The following is a 17,611-nucleotide window of genomic DNA, read 5'->3' on the forward strand; positions in this document are numbered from 1 at the left end:
TGTATCTGTAACTTTTTTGCAACACCTTAAAGTTTGACTGAAATTTGCAGCTGCCCACATGGACAAGCCAAATGCCTTCTGGAGAAAAGTTTTGTGGTCAGACAAAAGAAAGTTTGAGCCGCCTGGCCACAACGACAAGAGGTATATTGGTAGACAGAGGTATGTAAACACTGTACCATCTGGCAAGTATGGTGGTGGTAGCATCATGCTATGGCGCTATTTTGCTGACAGTTGTACTAGCATATTACATAAACTGGATGGAAAAATCAAGAAGGAGGACTATACCTCCAAATTCTTCAGCTTCACCTCAAATCAACAGCTAGATCGTCAAAACGTCTCAAGCAGAACAATGATTTAGAAAAAACAAAACAAAAACAAATATGTGGCCAGGTGCTTAAAACATGTGCTGAGCAACTCTGCAGTGTTTTTTCTTATATCTTTCTTTTATCACTTCAGCAACAAAAGGTTTCCCGAGGTATGGAAAAAACATCTTTAGTGATGAAGTCTTTTGAATAAATTATCAGGAAGGAGATCCTGCAGCAGGTAGAAAAGCTTATCGGCCCACTACAATTTGCATACAGGCCGTGTAGGGGTGTTGATGATGCAGTGGTCACTCTGTTAAATTTCCTATATTGCCATCTTGATGGTGCCAAAGCGTCATGCTCAACTCTCATTTATTGTTTTTTCTTCAGCTTTTAATACTATCCAGCCACATCATCATCATCATCAACTTTATTTATAAAGCACTTTAAAATAACCACAGCTGACACAAAGTGCTGTGGAACTGTAAAATAAAATTACATGAGATATAAGTAAAAACCAAATAAAAGAAGAGTGGAATCATTAATTAAATAACTACTTCAATTAAAAGAGAAACTAAGTCTCACTGAGGTTAAAAGCCAAGGAATAAAAGTGGATTTTAAGACGTGATTTAAAAGTGGACAGTGAAGGGGCCTCTCTAACGTGCATGGGCAAATTATTCCATAATTTTGGAGCCATGATAGAGAAGGCCCTGTCCCCTCTGAGCTTCCTCCTGGATCTCGGTACCTCCAGGAGCAGCTGGTCAGCTGACCTGAGAGAGCGACAGGGTGTGTGGGGATGAAGAAGCTCAGAGAGGTAAGGCGGGGCAAGACTGTGAAGGCATTTAAAAACAAACACAAGAATTTTAAAATTAACTCTAAAAGACACAGGCAGCCAGTGCAGAGAGGCTAGCACGGGGGTTATATGCTCTCTTTTTCTAGTTCCTGTTAGGAGTCGTGCAGCCGCATTTTGAACCTGCAATGAGAGCAATGACTGACTGACCCCCACATAAAGTGAGTTACAGTAGTCCAGGCAGGAAGAAATAAAAGCATGGCTCACTGTTTCAAGGTGCTGCCTCGAAAGAAAAGATTTTACTCTTGCCAGTCGCCTTAAATGATAAAAACTGGACTTAGTTAGGACTTAGACACATAGCTTAGCTGATGAACTTCTTAACCAGTCTAAACTTGATTTTAATCTTGTTGGCTGGATTTTAGACTTTTTAGCTGACAGGTCTCAGTGTGTGAGAGTAAACGGCTGTTTTTCCAAACAGCTGAACTCTTCTACTGCTTCACCACAGGGTTGCTGCCTCTCCACTTTACTATATATTTTGTACAGTAATGAATGTCGCAGTACACAGGCTAACAGGCATCTCATTACAGATGCCGATGACACAGTCATGGTAAGCCTCCTTCATGGTGAAGAGGATTCCCATGGGCCTGTTGTGGATGAGTTTGCTTCTTGGTGTGATCAGTCATTTTAATGATCAACACCTTGAAAACCAAGGACATGGTTATTGACTTCAGGAAGTCATCCCCCCATCCTGCACTAACAGTGGTAAATGGTGCAGCCATTGAACTAGTGGACAGTTATAAGTATTTGGGGGTTGTTGATAAGACTCTGTCCCTTTTAGCCACATCTTGCTGCTACAGTGAAAAAGGTTCAACAAAGACTACTTTTTAAGGAGATTGGGTTTTAATGTTTCTTCTGAAATAATGACCCTTTTTTTAATATAAAAGTTTTATTGAATCTGTTTTATTTGTTCTGCATCATTGCTTGGTATGGTAATATGTCTTTTAACAATAAGGCCAGACTTAGCAATCTGGTTAAAGTGGCTGGTCAGATTTCAGGGAGGTCTCAGGTCCAACTTGTGGACTTTTATAACAGGCAGGTGCTGAGGAAGGCAACCTCTGTCATGTTATGCTCAGACCATCCTCTCTTTAATGATTTTCAGCTGCTTCCCTGTGGTCGTGGGTATAAAGTGCCTCCGTTGAAGTCTAAGAGACATAGCGTGTCTTTTGTACCTGCTGCTATAATCACGGTTAATAATACGTAAGGGTTGTTGCCATTGCACATTTGCATTTTTTTATGAAAAATTTGGTCTGTTTTCTCTGGGCTTTGTGTTGTGTTTCTTTGTTTTCATCTCTCTGTATGAACAGACTGCAAATCAATTTCCCACTGGGGACAATAAAGTTACCATTGACCACTGACCAAACACAAGACAAAAGAAAAACAGATAAAATCTGTTTTTTGAGTGGATGAAGCAGGCTAAGATTAACCTTCTGGAATGAACTTCCCAAATCCTCAACACCATCTATATTGACATTTTGTGTACCGTGCTTTAAACCCAGGTCTGTGCCAGAAAACCAACCAATTTAAGCTAATGCTACCAATTCTGCCAAGAAGAGGGGTCAAATATCCAGCCAGAAGGCTTTTGACCCTGTGTGGATTAGAAAAAAAATCTAAAATAAGTTCAGACTGGAGCACCCAGTGCTTGTTTTTTAAATTCATTAAAGATGTGTGCGTGCAATCATTCCACCCACAGAAATCATTAAAGCTCAAAAATTACTATGACATTCCATGAAACTTCTGTCCATCAATGTGTATATAAAGACATTTTTTCCTTTTCTATTAAAAAATAATAATAATAACAAAATAAAATAATCTTATAAATGAAAAATGTATTGTTTGCTTGCTTTAATTTAATCTAAGTGTGGGACAAGTGAACCTTTTAAAGCTAATTTGATCAGATCACTTGTGTAAACCTGTCTCTGTTGGGTCACATCTATTCATTTCCTTTCTATTCTTGTGTTTATTTATACTGTCTCAGCCCAGCTTAAGAACAGCAACAAGGAGAGGGAGACTAGTGAGGTGGTGACTTAGGACAAAAACCTAATGTATTGTAAACATATTATACATGACAACACAGCATGGTAGTTATTAATAAAACACTGTGGGAGCACAGCAGTGTGTCAACTTTGCCTTTATTACACACAAACTATTAAATCATGTTAAATCATTAAACAATACCTGCAGGGTCTCTGTATCTCTGCCACATGCTGGGGGCAAACATCCCAGCTATTATTTCTGCACCTTAAGACATTTTGCATCTAATAAAAGACGGAAATTAAACCCTACGTTTCTTATCATAATCTACACAGGAAGGAAAACTTGCTAAAAAGTTGTTCACCGCTTTGTTTTCGGTATCTCCTGAGCCGTTTTTGGCAAAGTCGCATTGCTGAAACTAACCGGCCAAAGCAGCTTCGGTGCCAACACGTGCGAACTGCTGGAGAGAAAATCAAATCTTTCGTCCCAGTAAACACATGAAAGCATCTAATGAAAAAGCTGTGACTGACTGGATAATGGAAAGGTAACGAAATGGCTATCCAGTCAGACTGCTAGATCTCACACTCACACACACCCCACATACATAAAGTGGGAAACAACAGGGAGGAAAATCAATTATCCAGCTGTCATCTCTCATCTGCTTCACCTCGACAAAATTCTCTAATTTCATCAGTTTCTACCTCAAACACACACACACACACACACACACACACACACACACACACACACACACACACACACACACACACGCACACACAATTATCCAGCCCATCTCTATCTGATAGACTGTTAGTCCCATGACTGTGATTTAAAGCAGTGCTGGAAAATTGATTGGCGTCTGAAAGCAGAGGGAAAGCGGTCCTGTCTGCACAGACAGCATGCTGTTTGTTATAAATTTTGAAAAAAAGGAAAGATCAACGGCATCATCCAGGCGATGAGGTGGCACTGAGCTCTGAGCACTCTAGGAATTAACCGAGTTTATAGCTTTTTTATGTTAGGCGCCTACTTTTTGTTTAATGAAGCAGTGAGGCAGAAATCCCCTGCCTCCAAACAACCCGAGTACATCACAGTTTTATAATTGCAAAAATTCAAAGTGTACTGCACAGATTCTTTAATACAGGATTAGAGGTCGTGTATGGAAGGTTTCTGCAGTCCCAGTGCTGTTAAATAATAATCAAAGCTCTGCTAGTAACGGATGCACGCAAACAGCAGAATGAAGTTTGTAACTAGAAGAAAAGTAACTTCTCTGATGGATGAGAGAGATGAAGTACTCAATTATCAGCTAATGTATAAAATGTATGAGTGCAACACACAGACTGAGATACCTGCTAATGAGTAACTGCTGTGTCCTGTTAAAGATTTATTACATGAAACGTGGAGCTGCACAAGACTTTAAATATAATTTTGTGTTGGGCAAATGTTTTGCAAAGTGGAAAAAACATATTTAGACTTTTTACTTGTGTAAAAGTTACAATCCCAGTTAAATAGCTTAAAAGTAAACAAGCTGTAGAATCAAAGTAATTTGTCTTGTGAGATTAAAATAAATGTCAATGTATCGAGCTAGCTATACAGAGCATTCTACTTATGTAAAATGACCATTTTCAGAATATTATATACATAATATATAGACATTTTATTAAGCTATAATTATTATTATTCATTTATTGATGTGTACACGTCTCTTTAATGGTCCACCTTGATCTATGACAGTAAAATGAATCTTCAGAATAATAAGATGCTGATGCTTAATCATTTTTAAGAAAATATTTGTATCAAACAAAAAAAATTAGAAAGCTCTGCACACCTGAATTAATGATAGGTGCTAGAAATTTGTGAAAGTATAATGGAGTAAAAGCAAAGGACTGTTAAGCAGCATAACGAAAAAATCCGTAAATTAAATACAAGTACATCAAACTAGTACTCGAGTAAATGTACTCAGTTACACTCCAACTGCTCTGGTGTTGGGCAATATAAGATTAATAGTACTCTGTTCCAATGACATTGGTGGGGGGGCACTACAGGGGCTCCCTCTAGGCATGCCCCTGCCAACAGCACAAACACTTCAGTTACTGAATTTGATTCTTGCAGACAGAGCAGCTAAAGCCACCTGTGCCTCCATCCACCTCTGAAACACAGCGACTACACCCCTAACTTTTAAGCTTCACCTGTATCCAGACAGATGCTGCATAAACAAGTCAGCAATTGTTACTGTGTACCCAACGTGTGAATCTGGAACAGTTATCCATGACCAACTGCTTCAGAGCAGCAAAATCAGGCACACCTCATGTCTGTGTTATCATGTTAAAGCAGGGCCTCAGTGTGGTGATTAATGTAATGAAATACTGCTTGCCCGTTGAGATGACGCTGTGGGAAGCGAGCAGTAATCCATCTGAGAATTCGTGGCGCTTCAGTCTGCGAGCAGCAGGGAAACAAAGGCCTTGTGTTTGCTGTAAGAAGCTCAGGGAGCCACGCTGCAGGGACTTTCTCATGAAAAACCAACACTTCTCAGAAATAAATCAGCTAAGGAACGCACGCTGGGCACCAATAATGCTGGACAAATTTCTACCTGCAGATGAACAGCAGTGCTTGCAATTTAATTTTTCACAAAGAATGATATCCGGCTTTAATTGCACCAACAGAAGGAGAGAAAAGAAAGAAGGCAATTCTTAGAGTGACCTAGTTTAATATATGAAGATATGAAGAGATTTCAAAGGACCAGCCTCGTATTTACATGAAACAACCAGAATATAACATGATTATTGAAGTGTACCAGAACTGGCTCTGCACCAGTGTCGTTAAAAACAAGTGCTAAATTTATTTTTGATGTAAACCTTCAAGCCCTCTCAATCTGCACAGAGCAGAGAAGGAGGTCAGGAAGTCAGACAAAGTATTACCAGAGAGCATCAAGTCAATTTTCAAAATAACAGAACAGACTATATTCTCTCCTGAAATGATTCAAAGCAAAGTGCATCAGAGACGTGATGACCTGAGGTCTGCGCTACGAAGCAGGATTTGGGTTTATCCAGGTAACTTCAAGGTTAATCCCGGGTTTTTTCAGCGTTACAAAGGCAGTTCACACCTTACTGGGTGCATCTCCATGGTAACTTATGCTGCAGACCTGATCTGCTCTGGAGGAGGTTATGCTCCAGATTAGAGATCAACAGGTAGAAAATCACCTCCTGTTGACCGATCACTTCCCTGCAAAAATAGCATGGCCATTTCTAGAAGATCCCTCAGACATCTGTGCATGGAGTGTAGGAGGGTTGAAAGAAATATAAATTCTTCGATGAATTTTCTTTTCCTGATGGTTCATACTATGATCTCAAATGCTCCATTTCCCTAGCAATTTATAAAGAAATTATTGGTCAAGGCTTTTGCACAGTACTGCTTATAGTGCTTATTTTTACAGGACACAACAGCATCTGAACTGGGACTCAAACTGGCAACCATTGGATTGCCCACATATACATACACATATATATACATACACACAGACACACATACATATATACACACACACACACACACACATATATATATATATATATATATATATATATATATATATATATATATATATATATATATATATGTATTTTTTTTTTCTTCTCGCTATGCCATATGACTTTTAAAATTTTAGAAACAGATGTCCATATATAAGAACCATCTATTTTTTCCAGATTGTAATTCTTGGTGAAATGATGCAAAACTCAATGACAAGCATAAACATAAAAAGATGCTCCTGCTGTTGATCAGAAGCAGGTCCTGCTGTCTGGCACAGGCAGTCGCAGCTTTTTAGCATTTTGGGAACGAACTAATGGCTGAGCCTCCCGTAAATGTCAAAACAAAAGCAGACATCTGGATATGAAATAAAGCAAATACCATGTCCAGCCACACTGATTTATTGAATGCCAGTTACACACACACACACACACACACACACACACACACACACACACACACACACACACACACACACACACACCGACTGAAGACATCAAACTAATTTGTTCTGACATTTGTCAAAACCGTTTTCGTTGTCAAATGCACAAACAGCCGTCCGAGTAGAACAAAGCCAGACAAATCACAGAAGGCTAATAACACTGCAGGGTCAGAAGTGTTTCACAGCTAAAGTTTGAAAGGGAGAATAAGATTTCAGCCATATGTCATAAAAAAGAGAGAATATAAAAAGGTTTACTCGTAAGCTTCCTGGGATATTAGTTGTGCAGAAAACAAAATGTCGATAAACACTTCCTGCGTGAACCTATACTGCTGTTTCTGAGCCAGGAGTCAGTCAACTAAGCCTGTGATTTCTGAAGGAAAATGTCAGGATATTTATCAGTGAGCTAAATGACAAGAGAAAGCATGTGAGTCGTACATCAAGAGTTCAAAATTAAACTTAAAGTTCGCAACTTGCCATATTACTTGATTCTGATTGAAGCAAGCCACTCCTGTTACTGAAAATGACCAAGTCTGCGGTTCAGAGCAGGTACAGTCACTGAGAGGGAGCAAGAGAAAATCTCTGCAGGGGACTTAAGATAAAGGCTGCAAATTAGCTGCACCAGTGTGCAGGACTGAAAAGTGAAACCTGTGCTTAATGGTCACTCGAGGCTGGCTCCAGATGTGACTCAATCCCCAAAGACTCCCACATTAAATTGACCAGCTTTACAGCAAAAATGAACTTGTTTACGGCGCGATATAAAAAAATATAAGGCTTTGCTCTCCATATGGATAATTTCCACATTCATAAAAACAGTGTTTGTGTGTGGGACGGGAGGGGAGTAATTGGAGTAATTGCATTTACTGAACTGGACCTTTGGATTGTGTTTGTGCTATTAGTGCTTTTTGGAGCATTTTAAGTGGAATTATCTAACAAATAATGTGTCTTGCTGTGCTGGTACGGGGAGTCCATCCAGCAAGTGTGCAGTGTAGGGCTTTTTTTCAAATCTATGCACACAGTATCAAAAGAGAAGCATGGAAGAAGACAGCGCTGTGTGGTTTCTTCTGTAAACATCCCCTTGTAGACAGTTGTTCACTAGTGGACATTCCAGTTGCCTAGGTAACCCCATTGACTATCATGTCTCAGAGACTGAGGACCCAAATGCAGACTCATGAAACGAATTGACAATGGACCTTTTAATAGACCTTTTAATGGATCCAAACAAAATTTTAATAGCTTGAAGAGGCAAGCAGAATCCAAAAGCTTCAAAAGCACAAGGGAGGACAAAGGGAAGCCAGCATTATTTATAGACACACAGGGTAATCAGGTAATGGTTGACAAGATGCAGCTGAACATAATCAGGACAATCAGAGAAGAGGAGAGAAGTAAAACAACACCATGAATAACAAACAGACAGGAAAACCAATATCAAAACAGGAAGTCAGGGAACAACTAAACAGGGACAAGAATGAACTCTAAACTGAAGGGTGAGATTAATTAATGAGAATAATTAATGTCATAAAAACACACACAGAAACTTGTGCTGAAGATAAATGAGAACTCAAGGGTTGAAGACTAAGTAGTCAATGAAAACCCAAGCCTCAACTATAAAGGGGTTAGGGCATAGCAGTGACACGTCATGACCTATGGGTTACGTTATCTGCAGTACATCACTGCTGTCAAGTGCCTTTGGAAACAGCTGTGATTGGCTGTGAGAGACTGCAGTTGATGGTTCCTGAGGTATCGCTGACAGGTCTCTAGGCTTGTGTAACTGAGACCGGTTACACGCGTGGCTAAAAACTGTTTTGCTGCTGATAACACTGCACCCTCTCATCCATATATGAACACTTCTCCCTCCAAAAAGCCAATAAAGAAAAAGCCAAAACATGGAAATGTAATTATTTGAGCTGAGCTGGTTTGTACAAGCGGCAGAAATGAGCTTCCTCCGAAGGGTGGCTGGCCTCTCCCTTAGAGATAGGGTGAGAAGTTCGGCCATCCGGGAGGGGCTCAGAGTAGAGCAGCTGCTGCTCCACATTGAAAGGAGCCAGCTGAGGTGGTTCGGGCATCTGACAAGGATGCCCCCTGGGCGCCTCCTGGGTGAGGTGTTCCAGGCATGTCCCACCGGGAGGAGGCCCCGGGGCAGACCCAGGACACGCTGGAGAGATTATATCTCTCGGCTGGCCTGGGAACGCCTTGGTATTCCCCCGGATAAGCTGGAGGAGGTGGCTGGGGAGAGGGAGGTCTGGGCCTCTTTGCTTAGGCTGCTGCCCCCGCGACCCGGCCCCGGATAAAGCGGATGAAGATGGATGGATGGATGGATGGATGGTTTGTTCCACAGAACTGAAGTTTTCGTTTGCTGCCGTCTTTTGTCTTTTTGTCTCCTAAGGCATTTTGTTTTCGATAAATACACCAGGGCATACATACTTGAATTGCAGTGTTGAATTATTCACTCAGTGTAGCCTTGGAAGGATATCTCTTCTTCCTCAATGAAAAGTAAGTTATTCAACACATTATAAAAGCTGAAGCACAATTTTGTAACTCAAATTGCGGCCATGAGATAATCTCTTATTGTGCTGTGCGTATCTTCAAACACAATCATGAATTCTCACCTAAACATCACTCAAAAATCAGATCAGAAAGACACAGACAAAGCGTGTTTGTGTAGGCCTAGAGATAAACCCGTGTGATGCTCCGAAACATGAGCAGCCATCAGGTTTGTGAGTCATCCTGCCTCTCCAGCTGAGGTATCGATGAGCTGCCGACATGTCCATCTGAGCGGAAGGAAATTGTCAAACTCAGCTGGCAGCCGTCTGAAGCTGATCCCGGCAGACAAAGCTGCTGCTGTTCTGAGTTTATTTTTAAATGTTCACACTGATGTGAAGGTTACCGCAAAAAATTAACTGGAAACTTATCAAGCTGATTGAAAGTGCCCATTACGGGACTCTCTGTGTGATTTAAATTGTTTAAAGACATGAACTCAGTAATCTTGAACAAAGCTGATGGACTGCCCTGTTAACAGTTATCCCCTCCCCAAAGGGAGGGAGTATGTTATCGGTTCTGTCTGGTTGTCTGCTTGCTACCCGTCTAGGCTTCACAGTTTTCAAGATATCATTTTCAAATTGTGTGATGATAGGTACCAATAACAGCTTGAACTGATCTCATTTAGGTGAAAACTGGATCAAGGTCACACCAAATATGAAAATCCGTAAAAAGTTTATATTACCCACAATTTTTTACCGATCATCTTCAAACTTCAAACAACAGCATAATAGACCTTTGCCGACACGAGAAGCTAGGTTGGTTAAGTATTTCACCGTGTCCTTCATCGTTAGCGCTCAAGATAAAAGTTGACCTTGAAAAAAAATTTCAAGAAACCATATTAAGTAATATATCATATGAAAGGACATAAACACAACTGTACAACACACTTTGTATTTTTTCAATATGATTCCCTGCAATGTCACGATGATGCAATAAGAGGCTGGCATCATCATACTGTAAAAAAAACATAATAAAGATCAAAGCTTTAGTACAGCCATTGCCCTTTAGGGATAGCTGTGCTCTCTGACTGCAAACAGACAAGACAGTAGAACAAAATTCCTCCCAAAATAATGACAGTGCTTTTCAAAAGTAAATATAAGGAAGGATAATGTAATTAAAAGATTCAGAAAGTCTGTAAAATCTCTGTAAAGAAAACACGAGCCTGCAGACCATCATTAAATGTTGGTGGAGTTCAGGCCCCTCCGGCAGCGCTGCCTTAAAAACAGAGCTGATTCTGTGGTGGAGATTGCTGCATGAACTCAGGAACACCTCTAAAGGCAAAACTGTCAGCAAACACAGCTCATTAAGTTAAAACTCTACCGAGTAAGGAAAAAGATGGATCCAAAAACATCTTCTTCAATGAGTCTGAGCTCGTTTAAGATGGCCTGAGGCCAAGTGGTGTGGGTCTGACCAATCAGATCTGAGACACTTTTTGAAGTTCATGTATCCTGTGGCCTCCAGGCTAAAGAGGAGAGGGACCATCTGGTGTGACATCAGCACAAATGAGCAAACAGTTTTGAAAAAAAAGAAAACCTGGGCAATAAATAAATACTTTGTAAATCATTTGTAAATCATTTGCTCTCAGACTCACCATGGTTGTGTCTTTCGGTGTGAGCGTTGTTCTGGGCGACGATCCTGCCGTAACTCACGGGAGGAAGCAGACAGAGCAGCAGCCACAACATCTCAGAGCCTTCTGTTAACCTATCAACACAAATAAACATTCAAATATGAGCTGGGGAAAAGACCCACTAAACACCTAATGCTCCTAATGCACTTACTGTGAGAAAGTTTAGTTTCCATCTGATAACAGTGAAGTCTATCTAAGTGTCCACTTGTCTAAGAGTCACATGTTCAATTTTAAGGGGCATCAGTGGGTTCACCCTGCAGCTCCTCAAGTCCAAACACAACAGCTTTGCCTCCTCCAGTCATGAGACACATCACAAGGGATGAAACCCCCCTCACTTCCTCCTTTCTCCCATCAAATCAGTCCTGAACAACACCGCCGCCTCACCAGATTCCCATTAAAAACTTCATGCATTCCTAAAATTACAACTTCTTCCAATGAATTAATAAACGTATAGGAGAAAAAACTAATTTAGATTTATCTGTTTACCTCCCAGTGTTGATAATCTTCCACGTGTTTGCAGAAGGAGCAGAAAACAAAATCTGCCTTGGTGCATGTTACACAACAATAAAACAACAGAGAAAAACACCGTCCATTGGTATGGAAGTCCATGAATGCCCAAACTGGAATGTGATAATAATTAAATGAATTTAACTGAAATGGACTTGTAATAAAAATTTAAAACTAAATAGCAAACAGACAGGTTTTGCTCATTAAATTATCCAAAAAGGATGCCCTCATCTATTTTTTTGACCATTTAACTGAATGAAATGTAACACAGCACACAAAATACTCAGTAATCATAGAATTAACTTTTTAATCCACATATTTTTAAATGGAATTTATAAGAAAAATTGTCCCTTTTTAATCATTATAAATGCAAGTAATTGCCTTTACTCTTTCCTTTTTAGCATTCTATGCAGTGACTAACTGTAAAAGCAGATGCTTTAGCCATTTGCTAATGTGTAGCATTTAGCTGTTTGGTAACACAATGCCACAAGATTCCCAGGAGAAGACATGCCAGCAAATTAAGCTGTCATGGTCCGGAGTCTGTGACTCCGTGTTTTTGTTTAGTTTATTATTATTCTGTGGTTTTGGTTACCTTGGGTGTTTGTACTTCTCTGTTTCATGGTTCATGTTCCTATGTTCTGTGTCGCCCAGTCTGTGTTAAGTTGGTGTGTTATGTCATTACGTGTATGTGCTTCCTGTTTTACTTTGAAGGTCCGTGTCTGTTCTCAGTGTGTTCAGTTTACTTTTCCCCAGTCTCGTCAGGTCGGATTACTCCCAGCTGTGCCCTCCTTTTGTGTCTCATCCCCTCATTATCCTTCTGTGTATTTTAACCTCGTGTCTGCCTCTGTTAGTTGCTGGTTCGTCTGCGTTATTCCCCCTTCGTCATTCTGTGTTTATTCCTCCGGCTTCCTGGTCATTCTCCCTGCAAGGTACCCTCGTTCGTGTTCTGGCTTTGTGTTTAGTTTTAGTTTTCCCAGTTTAGAGTTTTTACCGTTCTGTTTCTCGCCACCCTTTTTTGTTGTACTTCACCTGTTGTCAATAAAGCTCACCCTCCACTTAAGCAGTCTGCATCTTGGGTCCGTTATTAATCCATACGGCCTGCCTCGGCACCCCGTAACATAAGCCCAATATCCGAATGTGAAATGCACAGAGAAAAGCCAAAAACCCAACTCAGACTCTACAGGCCTCAGCTGGGATGGGAAATGTTTAAGTCGATGACAGAACAATTAAAAAAAGACTAAACAAGCATCACTTGTTTGGAAGAGTTTTCAGGATAAAACCTCTTCTATCTAAAAAGAACAGGGTAGCATGGTTTAGGTTCACAAAGTTGCATCTGAACAAATCACAACACTTCTTTAGCAATATATTTTGGAGAGACAAGACCAAAATGGAGATGTTTGTTCACACAGCACCGCTTTTGGAGAAAAGCAAACACAGGACACCTTGCAGTCACTGAACTGACCATAAACTCATCTATATACCAAACTGTTTTAGAGTCAGATGTAAGGACATCTGTAAGGACCACCAGCTAAAGCTTGAAAACTTGGTCATGGAACAGGACAATAAACCCAAGAACAGCAGCAAATCTCCAACAGAATGGCTGAAAAAAAATGACTCGAGGTGTTGTAACGGCTCAGCCAAAGTCCATACTTCAGCCGGACCTGATTCTTCTGGTGCAACTTTAAGCAAGCTGTGCATAAAAAATTACATACAGACAACAATAAAGTGAGATACTGTTAAAGTCATACAGAAAACAATTCACTCTGATTTGGTCATGTGCAGTACAGGTGATGCTGTCTGCATTCCTGTTCACTTTGTATACTACCCACAGAAATAGTCTGACTATTCTGCATTAGTTGGACGTATTAGTGATGGGCAGGAGAAAGAGAGCACCATGAAGTGGTCGAGGAGGAATCATCTGCTTATAAATGTGATCAGGATGTTAATGCGGTGGAGGAGTGCAAGTACTGTGGCATGCATGTTAACATAAGGCTGAACAGTTGGACCAAAATGTATACAAAATGAGGCTGTAAAGCTCCGTATCCTCTGGAGATCCTTCAATGTGTGCAGCAAAATGCTGGAGATTTTCTATCACTCAGTTGTGGTGAGCTCAGTGTACTTTGTTGTGATCTGCTGGAGAAGCAGCATTGGAGCTGGTGACACATACGGACTGAATAAACTGATTAGGAAGGCTGGCTCTGTGATTGATTGAAGACTGAAAACTTTTGAAGTCGAGGTGGGGAGGTCACTGACCAAACTGTTATCCACCGTGGATAATCCTGACCACCCTCTGCACCACTTACTGCAGATAGTGGTTAGGAGTGAAGGTCAAGGTCAAGGTAACTTTATTTATACCCATAGGCAAGGTAAATTTGCTTTACAGAAAAAATGACAGCATTTGGAGTGAAGCACCTTCTCTAACAGACCATATGTTATCACCAACTATAATTGAATTATACCTGTGTGACCTGGCAGAGAGGCATCTGCCAGCTATTATTATAGTACTTGTACTACTATGTTACTATAATTTTATTTTGACTTCTGTATCATTACTTCAAGCTTTTTGCTGTTAAAGGTGGCTCTGTATGCTACTTAAGCATGGCACGTATTTTTTTTTCCATGTCTGCATTGTGACATTTTGAAGGACCCACCGAAGGATCTGAGGCTGTGAACTAACTTGTATGGAATCAACATTTCTGACAGACCCAGACCCAGTGCTAACATGTACATGGAGCCAGAGGGCAGAAAACAAGAGGAATTGGTAATTCAAATTGGTTGAATTCATTTTCATTTCTATAGTACGGTGGCCCCTAGAGACAAAGCACGTACAAACTCCAAAACACTTGCAAACTCCAAAACACATGCAAATTCCAAAACACATGCAAACTCCAAAACACTTGCAAACTAAAAAACACATGCAAACTCCAAAACACGTACAAACTCCAAAACACATGCAAAATCCAAAACACTTGCAAACTAAAAAACACATGCAAACTCCAAAACACGTACAGACTCCAAAACACTTGCAAAATCCAAAACACTTGCAAACTAAAAAACACATGCAAATTCCAAAACACGTACAAATTCCAAAACACTTGCAAAACCCAAAACACGTACAAATTCCAAAACACTTGCAAAATCCAAAACACGTACAAATTCCAAAACACGTACAAATTCCAAAACACTTGCAAAATCCAAAACACGTACAAATTCCAAAACACTTGCAAAATCCAAAACACGTACAAATTCCAAAACACTTGCAAAATCCAAAACACTTGCAAACTCAAAAACACATGCAAATTCCAAAACACAACGGAAGTGCTCCAGGACGCTAGGGGCAGTGTTGAGCTTTTGTTACCTAGTAACTACACAAGCCAGGACGTACCAATGACCGGATTTGGGGTTTGCAGCCTTAAAGGCCGCATTTTAAGGCCGATTACGTCACAGCGACAAGAGAAGGCTTTCCCAATTCAAAGGCTGCTCGAAATGCAGCCCTCAAATGCGTCCATAATTTCCCTGAATTTTAAGGATGGGTCGGTGTAGCCTTCATGGCCCAACATATCCCAGACTTCATAGTGCGGTGGTGGTGTGGATAATTTTGCCGAAAAAAAACGGTGGAAGCGGAGCGGAGGAAGAGTAAACTTTCAGAAGTAAGTACTGAATATTATGTCACTTATTTATGCGCAAATATTTTTTTAATGAAGAACATTAAACCATTATTGTTGGCCACATGTCGGGAAAGTTATGTGACATTAGTGTGACATGTCTGTACTTTCAGAATTAACTTGGTTTTAAAGCCTTTACTTTAAAAATATATATATAGTCGACCTTAATCTTACAGAGATTGTGATGATTTTGTGGATAATTAAAGTCAGTCATATATCCACAAACACAACAAGCTGAAAGTCAGTGATGCTGCTCGGTTTGCAGTCCTGAATATCACAGCACAAGGAAGATTCACTGCACTGTTAATGTTAGCTATGTTATATTGCTGCCTCTGTTCGGTGGTGTCGAGCCAAACAGACTTTAACGTGTGTTTGAACGAGCTGACGGTTCACTCGTTAAGCTGAAAGAAAGATGCTTTAATCACAGGAGTCACACATGTGTGTCCACTGTACCATCTGGGAACTCCTCTTGTTTCGTAATAACACAAACACTAAATCCTCCTTCTTTTGTGCTGTTTTGTAGCAGTGTATACACCTGAGACTGTCACCTGTCTGTCTGTCCTGCACTCTCTCTCTGTTTCTTTCTCTCTGATTGTGTAATAAAAGTATGAACATGTGTTTATAAGTCACACTTGTGTTTGAATCCTGCAGCTTATCACACATTTGATTTCTATGTGTGACACGTGCAAGTGTCCAGAGTGAGGACAGACTGAGGGACCCACTGCTGCACATCATCTGTGAGGCTTTGCACCCCTGATGATCCACCAGGACAAACTCAACAGTGTGTGAGGAAGAGGAGGAGGAAGAGCCAGCAGCAGCTGACAGATGGAGAGAATAGACAGACTGTTCCCTGTTTGTGAAGGACTGCTAGAAAAGTTTAAAATAACTAATTGTCTGTCCTGAATCAGTCTTATTAGGTAATGTTCAAATAATTTAATCATTCCAGTGCTTTCAGTGTGGGAGAAAGTACTCAGGGCCTTCAAGTTACACACTATGAAAGGCAGCAACAAGTGTAATATTCAGAAACCTAAAGTATGTATCAGCAGCAGAATGGACCTAAAAATAAATGTTTGTTCCAGTTCTATGAAGCTTTGAGTATTTTGGATCAGTAGCACTGCTGTGTTTGTTGCATCATATTGCTGTAATTGTTTATATGCTTTATATATTCTGAGGTAAGTTGATCTATAGTGTTACATCATATTCTATAAGGATGTTATGTGTTTGTAGACTTTCTGCCCAGTTTGACCCATTTAGCAGAAGCCAGCCTGTTTAAGGCTCTGATATCTATTCTGTATGACTTAAAGCAGTTATGACATGGTCTGATTTTCTCACCCAATAAAGGAATATTTCATATATCAGTCTACTCTTCATTTTATCAGAAACAGTTATCACAGCTTGTACATTTTCTTTTTATAAATATATGTAAGCAATGAGCCAAATTTAGTAATGCCAACATGAAGGAACAACATTTGTCTCATATATCATACACCTATATATGCACTGTCAAAGATACTTCTCTTTGAGTGAAGATTTAAGGTGATAAGACATGTAAATAACTGCAACTTGAATCTGTACTGAGGCTCAGTATTTGACAGAGTTCATGTTCACTGCTGTAATAGCTAATAATGATTAATATAATAACTAGAATATTGGCCATATTATATTTACATTACCAAAGTGATATGACTTTAGTCTCATGAACAACATCAGCTAATTCTTATTTACTAATTAATCTTGAAATGACTGTTCAGTACAGAAATGAAGCCCAAAAATCATGTTTTACTGTCCTGTGGTCTCAGCCTCAGATACTTATCAAATCACACAAAGCTCATGTACAAACAAACAAACAAATGAACAAAATATGTTCTCCCTCATTTCTGTCAAACCAAGTTGTATGACACGTTTCCAGCGGTTAGTATCACGGTTGCTAGGCAACCTGGGAAGCGCGACGGAGACTAGACCGTCCCATACAGACAAACTTGCCGTTTATTTTGCAAATCGAGCTCAACACTGCCCCTAGCGTCCTGGAGCACTTCCGTTGTGTTTTGGAATTTGCATGTGTTTTTGAGTTTGCAAGTGTTTTGGATTTTGCAAGTGTTTTGGAATTTGTACGTGTTTTGGAATTTGTACGTGTTTTGGAATTTGTACATGTTTTGGAATTTGTACGTGTTTTGGATTTTGCAAGTG

At 40.0% G+C, this 17,611-nt stretch overlaps 1 protein-coding gene across 3 annotated transcripts in view; it reads right to left on the reverse strand.

Annotated features, from left to right (window-relative positions):
* Positions 1–17,611, reverse strand: part of crfa4 (cytokine receptor family, class I receptor 4) — an 81,931-nt gene that overhangs the window by 16,657 nt on the left and 47,663 nt on the right. For all 3 annotated transcript variants that reach the window (XM_085399370.1, XM_085399369.1, XM_085399368.1), the window contains exon 2: positions 11,217–11,326. In XM_085399370.1, the coding sequence (XP_085255496.1) occupies positions 11,217–11,307 (91 nt within the window). In that variant the 5' untranslated portion in view covers positions 11,308–11,326. The remainder of the gene's footprint in view (positions 1–11,216; positions 11,327–17,611) is intronic.

The sequence above is a fragment of the Rhamphochromis longiceps genome, linkage group LG23, assembly GCF_057381845.1.
Source record: "Rhamphochromis longiceps isolate RC_006_pf linkage group LG23, R_longiceps_female_GT1.1, whole genome shotgun sequence".
NCBI lineage: Eukaryota > Metazoa > Chordata > Actinopteri > Cichliformes > Cichlidae > Rhamphochromis > Rhamphochromis longiceps.